Consider the following 9,534-nt stretch of genomic DNA (forward strand, 5'->3'; position numbering starts at 1 on the left):
TTTTTTTTCATGGGTGGCGGGCCACCCAGAGAGCAAGCGGGTGCGAACTTTGTACGGAGGAGTTGCGAGCAAGAAGGACGTTCAGTTGGTTTTAGCCTAGAGGATATAGTCGACACAAGGGCAAAATTGCCTCATGGCAAGAAGGCCTTTCTTTTGATGTCGATGGGGCAGCCGCTGGCTATGAGAGCCGGCAAGAACATTCCGCAGTCTGAAGTGACACATGCTACTGCTGCTGAAACCTGGTAACAGAGTCGACGATTAGTTACAGTGGTACCGGGACCTGGGAATGGTTTTGGGGATCGCTCTGACCGATCTACTGGTTCGGGATCGACCGTGCGTCCGGCGCCTTTTGCTTTTCCTTGATTGTCTGACAGCAGTGACAGGTTCGACCTGCACAACTGACGGCACATTAAAAAAAAAAAATTAAATAAATCACAAAGAATGCTGAATGTCGATTCCGTAGAAACTATGCAGTTCCCCCTTTTCCCCGCTCCTGTTGCCTCAGCCTATGTACTCCGTATGTGTGCCCAAATGTTGCGCGATATAACAGATAATCACGAGGGCTAAACGAAGAATGAAAACGTAGGGACCGACCCTTTATTACAATCCATTCATGGCCCATTCCGATACACCTGCGATCCTCCTGAACGGAACTGTATTGTTTCTCTCCGCTGCAGAATGACGAGAGCCCTGTTCAACGCCTGCTCCGTATAGTTTCTCCCGTCCACAAATTCGCGCCGTAATGTAGCCAGACTCGTGCTCCAGCCAATCGGTAACCGTCGCTTCAACTCGTCTTCCACCTTTCCAACCTCGGCCATCAGCTCTTTGCTTGCATGGCCCTCGCCGTGCACGGCTGCATCCATGGTGGACGCAAGGAACAATCGCACCGCCTCATCGACGTGAGCTTCGGTGGCGATCGGCGATAGACTCAACTTGGCGAGAGACTCTGTGATTCGGATGATGGCTTCTAATTGACGGACTGTAATGGGGATGGACGACCGTGCGTTGGCGTCCAACTCGGCTTTGTGCACCTGTCTGCGGATCGAAACGAAATGTGACGACAGCTTCTCCGCCGCTTCAGGAGAGAGGCGAGGTGCGCAGCGACTATTGTTGGTAATGTAAGCATTTCATGTTCATGCGCGAGACGGAGAAAAGAACTTACGATCTGCAGTAGCTGATATACCGCTTCATTTTCTCCACTGGGATCTCCGCCTCAACCTGTTCCTCAACTCCTCTACCGCCCATGTGAATGCCCATTACGTGCCTCGCCATTTTCTTATCCCGTCCTTTCTCATGCTCATCTCTTACGATGAAGATCATGTCGAATCTGGACAAAATCGTGGTCTGAAAATCGATATTCTCGCCTGGAGTTTTCATGTCATCGTACCGTCCGAATACCGGATTGGCCGCAGCCAGTACAGAGGTACGGGCGTTTAAAATGGTGGTGATGCCGGCCTTTGCAATAGATATCGTTTGCTGCTCCATGGCTTCATGAATCGCGACACGGTCTTCGTCCCGCATCTTATCAAATTCATCAATGCATACAACGCCGCCGTCTGCAAGCACCATTGCACCTCCTTCGAGGTAGAATTCCCGTGTAGTCGCATCACGCTGTACGGAAGCGGTAAGACCTGCAGCCGATGAACCCTTGCCAGACGTATATATAGCTATTGGAGCCACTCTTTCAACAAACTTCAGAAGCTGTGACTTAGCGGTACCCGGGTCACCGAGCAGGAGAACGTTGATGTCCCCTCGCAGCTTCATGCCATCGGGTAATATCTTCTTGGATCCACCCATGAGAAGACACGCTATTGCCTTTTTTATGTCATGGTTGCCGTAAATGGACGGCGCTATGCAATCTGCGAACACGTTGTAGAGATCGGGCCTTCTGCTCATTTCCAGGAACTCCTGCTCTTCTTCTTCAGAAAAGATCGAACTGCCCTTTGCGGTATGGTCAATGTCAGAGGTAATGCCGACGGCTCGGACATAAGGGTTTCGGATTGCGGTTGCTCCACTTGTCGCGCTTTTCTTCCCTTTGGATTGGTAGATAGAGAAGATGCCCATCACCGTGCATCGAGAACCAGGTACCACACGGTTGGCAAGATATCGATCGGCGGATATCAAAATATGACGAGGAAGCTCTCCAACAGGAACTTGATCCGGAGCCTCTTGGAGTTTGAGAACTTGTTGATCGATGAATTGACATTTCTCGTGCACAACCACGTAGGGGTCCATCGGACACATATCCTCGTTTGGAAGTCTCTCTTTTCCACACGTTCGTGGTAGTGATAATCCCGAAAACCCGCCATCAACAACAAGGTTTTCTGAGAATTCGCAGTTCCTGCATTTGATATGGATGGCGGTTGCTTTGGAGGATATCGTTGAAGCACCGATCACGATTCCGGGTATTCGTACTAGATGTGACACGTTCGTAGCATTGAGGTCTCTTATCGTGATATGGGACGCGCTTGAATGAAGGAGGAGCTGGTGTTCGGGCAACTCAACGTCCTTTTGAGATGGGTATACTATTCGCTGGGTGCATTGCTTGAGAGCAGCTTCGAACTGTAGTTGTAGCCCAAGGTCAGGGTCACTGCCAGGTCAAACTGCGGCTTTGGGGTATAACTGACCAGTGGAATTGTATCTAGCGGGTTGGTGGTGAGCCTGTGAGCTAGGTCTTCGTTATATGCGATCAAATGGGCCACATCGACGTCACAATAATACTTTTTCGCAAGGATATTCTGTCGAATCTGGTCTCTATATGGCATGTCATGTCAGCGAACGGGAACCCATCTTTACAGCCAGCATCTCACTCACGCACCTGTAGATAAAAGTGTTGTCTAGCTGAAAAGCCAGTATGAATTCTCGTAGCTGAGTTTGAATGGCGGTCCGTGATTCATCAGGGCCGTCAGCCACTGCGGGGAGGACACTGAGGGAGTAGGCGCTTCGTCTGTCCATTGTCGGTCATAAACTCGTAAAATTCCAAGATCAGCAATAGTTCTACCGAGTAAATCAAGAATCCCGATGGACTGTTCAAAGCTGTCCGCCGTGCTCGCTTCAGAAATTCATGCGCGTCGCGTCAACTTCAACGCGTAAAGTGCTTTCTTGGCACTCTTGGCGTGTTACGGGAAATAGTTCTTCCAGTGCAAGGCGGTGTCCTTGTGGCTTGCAGAACTGCCGCATGCTGATTGGCTCCAGCCACGCCTCTGTTGGGTTCACTCGATTGCCAGCATCGACTATCTAATAGTGAAGAGGTCCAGACACATTGCTGAGAACAGCTGCCAGCTTGCTTACGGCTTGGATCCTATCTTCGCAAACGTCCTGGAACGTACTCCAACCCTGTCGTGCCCGGTGGATCTCGTTGACAACCACCATGTTGTTCCCTGCTCGCCCAGTGACCACCTAACTAACAGATCGACCTTCTTCCGATTGCGACATGACCTCTCCGAATTCTCGAAAATCGGTGGAAAGCATAACGTCCCCGTCATCAACCTCCTCGCTACCTCAGCTGCCCTTTCTTCAATCCGATCCCAACCGCTCGTTCTATCGGCCTCGATATGATTCCCGCCGGGGCTCCACAGCTAGCTCAATTGCGAGCTCAGGGATTGCTTCCATTCTGACAATGCAGAATGGCTCGATAGCAGAATCCGGCCAAAATGGTATGCGTGGATACCTCTGTAGCTGACAGGTACTAACCCCTTTCCCGTTGCCAGCCATCTCAACTCTCCTGCAGCCGCCAATCGTCAGAACTGGCTTGCTTCCGCACACTTCCGCCCCCTCAAGTGGCTATAAGCCCCCATCCACCAGGGATATTCCCCCTGTCACGTTAACGAATATTCCACGGGTGGAATCTGCGTCCTTTCAGTCGTACATCTCGCAGATCGGAACCCACTACGACTCTCTACACCGCTCGAAGGAAATCGAAAATAAAAACGACTCTCCATACCGGCAGAATGCTGAGACACCAAAGAGCCCTGAGTTGGATACTATCTTATCTCAACAGCTAGATAGGCGCCAGTCGACTTCAAGCTCACTGTACCCGTCATCAGCGGATGCACTCAGCCGGAGAGGCTCGGCACTGAGCCACAAGGCCCGCGGACCATCTACTACCCCTTTATCAACTATCCCCAAGATCTATTTTGACGAGAATTTTCAACTTGAGAATCCAAGGACCTTCGATATCGTCTCCGAACGTTCCGAAGTGATCAGTTCCCAGAAACCATCTAGTGCAGCTGACAGTCTGGTTGAAATTCAACCAACAAAGCGGAAAGCCCTCGCAACCAATGCAATCTTACAAGAAAAGCTATCCTGGTACTTGGACACCGTTGAGATTCATCTCATTTCTTCTATATCAACCGCGTCTACCTCATTCTTTTCCGCCTTAGGCTCCTTGAAAGAACTGCAAGCCGAAGCCGAAGCTTCCGTACAAAAAATTCAAACATTACGGAACGACCTAGCCAAGTTGGACAATGATATGGCATTAGGAGGGCTTCGGGTCGTCAATCTCCGTCGACGACGAGAAAACGTTCGCAAACTTGCCAACGCTGTTACCCAGTTACAGGCCGTGATCACGTCAGTTTCTCAATGTGAACAAATGGTTCAGGAGGGAGATATCGAAAACGCCATTGATGAACTTGACGACGCTGAAAGATTGATTGCTGGTAAAAGCGCTATAAGACCACGGGTAGAGCTGGCGGGTGAGTCGATTATTGACTTGCGTGGGATTAAAGCCTTAGAAGGAGCGTCTGATGACCTAGCTCAGCTTCGGTATAGAATTGGGACGGGCTATGAAACTCGTTTTCTAGAGACCCTTCTTCAGGACCTCCGAGATCATGTCGATGCTGTGCCACCTGAGGTTACGCTCCTCCGACTAGGGGACACGTTTCAACGATCTCGCCGGGCTAGCCGTCAACCCCTAGCATCACCAAGGTACATCAACATGGATGATGGACTGCGATCGAGGCTAGGTAGAGACTTGGCCGGTCTTGGGCGTTCCCGCCATACCATGCCCGCCGCAACGGCCTTTAAAAATGTAATTTTACGAGAAATGAAAAGCATCATCAGACGACAGCTACCAAGCTCCAGCGAGGATGACGCTGAATCAATTATGTCAGCGTCAACCCACGGTGGGAGACAGCTCACTCAACAAGAAAAATCTACCATCCTGGCTCGCAACTTACGAGCCTTGGACCCCGATGATGCCCATAACATGCTGACGAAGGTCTATACTGGTATCAGCGAATCCCTCAGACGCCTCAGTGTCCAAGTGAAGGTTTTGCTTGATATCACGAGCGGGTTAGAGCATTCTGCGAATCCAGTCTCAGTCCGATCTCCAACCAGAAGTCCATCTATGCCAAACTTTGAAGACGTTGCCAGCCCTGGAGAAGCGGCTACAATAGCCAAGGATGAAATTCTGCAAGTATTGGACATGTCGAGCCTACTTGGACAAGCTGTCGATATCGTTCAATCGCAGATAGTAAAAGTACTCAAAGTGCGACTTGAGCAAATTGAGCAGTTGACCTTGCCACAGTTCTTGAAATATTTCAGCCTGAATAGGCTCTTTGCTGACGAATGCGAAGCGATTTCAGGGAGGAGTGGTGCAGCTCTGAAAACCGTGGTGGATAATCAAATCAAAGCTTATATTGGTAGCTTCTCAGATCGCCACAGACACCGTATTGTCCAAGTTATGGATTCTGACAAGTGGGTTGCAAAAGACTTTGGCGATTCGGAAACGGTCTTGCTCAACAGAATTCTTCTGGCGAGCACTGAGGAAATTGACGCGTGGACAGCATCATCAAAAATATGGGAAGCTGAGACAGATGACACCGAATCTATACCTGTGACCAATGGGTCGGCGGTCAATGGCAATGGTGTATCTGCTCCTGCGAAGGATCGCATCCGTTGCGCTATTGTCGATGAACAAAAGTACATTTTGCCTGAGTCGGCCATCCTGATGGTTAAAGTCATTGGAGAATACCAGCATTTGATGACAGGAATACCGAGCATGATCCCAGATATTGCTTCGAACTTTTTGGAATGCCTCAAACTCTTCAACTCTCGACTTTCGCAATTAATCCTTGGTGCTGGGGCAACGAAAAGTGCTGGGTTAAAAAATATTACAGCCAAACACCTGTCACTTGCATCTCAAGCTTTAAGTCTTATTATGTCCCTCACCCCGTATGTCCGGGAGTTTATCCGCAGATATTGCACGTCTCCTCCGCTTATGGCTGAATTCGATAAAATACGAAGGCTCTACCAGGACCATCAGTCCGGAATTCATGAAAAGGTAGTTGATATCATGAATTCCCGTTCTGTTATCAATGCAAACTCAATGAAAAAGATCGACTGGGAGTTGCAAAAGGATGTAAATGCGGTCAGCCCCTATATGGAGGTACTAGCAAAGGAAACCGAAACTCTTCACAAAGTTTTAACTAAACATCTACCCGAGACAACTGTGATGATGATAATGGCTCCCGTATTCTCAAATTATCGAGACCAGTGGACGAAGGCGTTTCAGTCAGTTACCTTACATTCTGAGACAGCTCGTCAAAGGTGGGTTCAGCCTTCATAGAAAATATGCTCAGTTGCTAACAATGGCTAAGGATGCTATCTGATGCGCAATTCTTCAAGTCAAAAGTGGATAAACTTGACGGAGCTGGTGACTTAGGAGACCATCTCGTTGGTGTCATCAAATCTAAAACTATTGTGAGCCCACCTGCAAGAACATCTTCTTCTTCTGAACCCGCAACAAAGGATTCTCCCGCATTGTCTGAGACACCTCAGCCCGACCAGCGCAAGGACAACGAGAATCAACCTTAAGCCGATGATAGTTCAGAAATTGCTGATCTTTATTTCACTTTTTTGACTCTTCCCGCAACATGAGGCGTTGATATTAAGATACCCTTCAACGGCCTAAAGCCTTCTTGCATGATATTATACATATATTCTGGTGCTTTGGTCTTTTTGAGCGCATTTGCGGTTTGGGTTCTTGTATTTCCGGGCACTTCTGCACAATATCTATATGATTCTAAATGAACTTACACTTGTTCATTATTTTCTACCATTCTAGAACTGTATGACTGTACACTAATGGTATTTTACTATCACTGCTTTTGATGCTATATAAAAGGCCCCTTATCCCCCCCCATGCCTATGTGACTACCATCTCCTGCTCGGTCAAACATTTCTCCTCGGGCTAGATGCTATCAAAAACATACCCAAGAACACAATGGCCACATCCCCTGTGAAGGGACACCGGGAGATGCCGTTGGCAGTGATTCCATTCTCAGGTTTCAGGCCTTCGCTTAATTTCTGTGAAAGATTCCTCACTATGCTATTATATATCCTCCTCCTACATTCTACCTTTCCTTCTTTCATGGACTTTATACTATCCCTTTCCTTCCTACCTACAAATACTCCCTATAAACATATACAGCTTCCAAGGATATATTAAAGACTCAATTGTCAATTACCGGTACGTATTGGCTCGGACCCCAGCCGCTTTTCACCAACATGGCTGGTATCAGCACATGGCGTTGGAGTCGACGTGTATCAAAATTAACGACTATCTTCGGAACAGGCTCTATTTATCAAGTATCATGCCGAACCCCGCGTGGGAGCAAAGGTCCTTTCCAGAAGGAAACGACATCAGGTATATCGATGTGGCTAGAGCAGTTGAAGATTTTGAGCGCATGATGTGCCACACAGACCTCGAGCCAACACAAAAAGAATTTCTTACTAGGGGACTTGAATGCTGCCGCAGATGGCTGAATGATCCAGAGAAGCCGTCTACTGCGACCGTAAAGTCTTTAAAGAACTTTCTAAAGCACACGGCCTACCTCCCAAGAATCTGCCATCTCGAATTTCAGCCGCTTAAATGCGTCTGCAAGGGTCTAAGGATCTTAGCCGATGCGTGCACTGAAGAGTTCCCACACGATTTCTCTATATATGAAGAGTTTGGCGATGCATTCGACGTTTTAACCAACCTTCTTCGCTGCGAGATCTGCTTCCCTGCAGAACATTTCAACGAAATCGACCCAGCAACCGGAAGGCAGTATGACTGGAGCTATATCGCTTCAATCCTCAAGAACTACCCTTTTCTTCCGCTCCCTGCCTGGTTCGTGCGACAAGCTAGAATTCAAAAGACGCCGTCACCGCTGACGGAGACTCAAACTAGCCTGGTCGTCAGTCTCAAGGGTGCAAGCAATGCGCTTCGGCTCGATTTCAACGCCATTGCATGGCAGATCATCAAGTATAACATCTATATGGAAATTCCACGAGGACCAAAACAGGCTCTTCGTACGGGAAACTGGGAGCAGCTGGCAAGGAACATTCTTCAGGCACATCAAACCCTAAAGCCGCTTGCTCATTTAGAGCAGGAGAAACATAAGAACTTAAGATACGCTGCTTGTGCGATCGGTCGAGCGGTAAAATGTGCAGAGTCTAGATGGTTTGACGCCCTTCGGTCATCTGAAGATTATGTTTTGAGCAACGAAGCGCTCGAACTAAGCTGGCGGCTAGCGGAGAGCGGTGATCCTCGAAGCAACAGAGATTTACGCAGTGAGCCGCTTTTAGACTTGACTATGTACGGAAAAACTAAGACCACCCAAATTGGCGAAAATTTGCTCACAACTGTCCAGCGTGATGACGGAGACGGCGTTCGAGAACCATCGAACATAATATCCCTTGCTGTGGCGCGAATGCTTGGCCAGGAACCCCGGATACCAGCTCCAGTGGGAGGAGAGCCCCAGCTCAGATTACGGGCTCCTATAAATATCGAACCTATCCCAGGCTATATACTGGAAGCCGGCCGCAGGATTAGCTGTGATAGGGCTTTGCCATCCTATGCCGGCCGGAGTGACCAGGAGCTAGAGGCTCAAGGTATCGCCCGTATCCCACACAGAGGCCTAGCATCCACCCTTACATTTGACGGCTTCTTCCACGTCAGCATGGGCCGGCATACGGTTCTCCCTAGCGCCACCGAGGTTGTCGAGGAAATCCTAAGGGCGTTTAAGGAGGACGACGATGAAACCATCTGCCGCCACGGGTTCCATATAAATGCGCGCGGCTACGAGCCCTTGTACAACTCTGCACGGGTGCTCTCCATCGCTCCCGTTTTGCGTGGAATTTTCGAGTATGGACGGCCGGACCCGAACGCTGGCCCCATAGCGAGGCTAAGGAACGATCTTCGGCTTGTGGATCTAACCTTAACCTTGTATACTCTAATTGAGACGGATGATTTGGAGGAGCTGCTTGGACCGGCTACGGTCGATTTTCAGATTGTTTTTTGCCATGCTGGAGAGGATGAAGAGACTTTGAACCGCGTTGGGCTTACTCGTCATCCGAAGCTGGGCCTGATAGGGTTATACGGATACTTCAATATGCCGTTAGAGGCAGAGTCTAGTTAATCGAATATATCGAATCATTTTTTGGCGCTTTACGGTGTTGATGATAGTGACTTTGCTGATCAGCTTGAAATTGTACTGTCCTGAGGCAACCGTTCCGAGATGTCATTCCTAGCATAAACATTAAGTGCAT

At 48.9% G+C, this 9,534-nt stretch overlaps 3 protein-coding genes across 3 annotated transcripts; 2 read left to right on the forward strand and 1 right to left on the reverse strand.

Moving 5' to 3' along the window:
* Window positions 1-611: 611 nt before the first annotated feature.
* On the reverse strand, window positions 612-2,955 carry UREG_03958 (DNA replication licensing factor mcm5; the record flags this gene model as incomplete). Its single annotated transcript, XM_002544395.1, has 4 exons — window positions 612-1,104; window positions 1,163-2,562; window positions 2,628-2,754; window positions 2,819-2,955. 4 exons carry the CDS (start codon window positions 2,953-2,955, stop codon window positions 612-614), a joined length of 2,157 nt encoding a protein of 718 aa, XP_002544441.1.
* Window positions 2,956-3,619: 664 nt separating this feature from the next.
* UREG_03959 (uncharacterized protein) lies at window positions 3,620-6,816 on the forward strand (the record flags this gene model as incomplete). The annotated part of the gene is made up of 3 exons (XM_002544396.1): window positions 3,620-3,656; window positions 3,711-6,549; window positions 6,600-6,816. The coding sequence occupies 3 exons, from the start codon at window positions 3,620-3,622 to the stop codon at window positions 6,814-6,816; spliced, it is 3,093 nt and encodes a 1,030-aa protein (XP_002544442.1).
* A 409-nt stretch (window positions 6,817-7,225) lies between these two features.
* On the forward strand, window positions 7,226-9,404 carry UREG_03960 (uncharacterized protein; the record flags this gene model as incomplete). Its single annotated transcript, XM_002544397.1, has 3 exons — window positions 7,226-7,286; window positions 7,433-7,471; window positions 7,495-9,404. 3 exons carry the CDS (start codon window positions 7,226-7,228, stop codon window positions 9,402-9,404), a joined length of 2,010 nt encoding a protein of 669 aa, XP_002544443.1.
* Window positions 9,405-9,534: the final 130 nt, after the last annotated feature.

This window comes from Uncinocarpus reesii, genomic scaffold, assembly GCF_000003515.1.
Source record: "Uncinocarpus reesii 1704 scaffold_2 genomic scaffold, whole genome shotgun sequence".
Classification (NCBI taxonomy): Eukaryota; Fungi; Ascomycota; class Eurotiomycetes; order Onygenales; family Onygenaceae; genus Uncinocarpus; species Uncinocarpus reesii.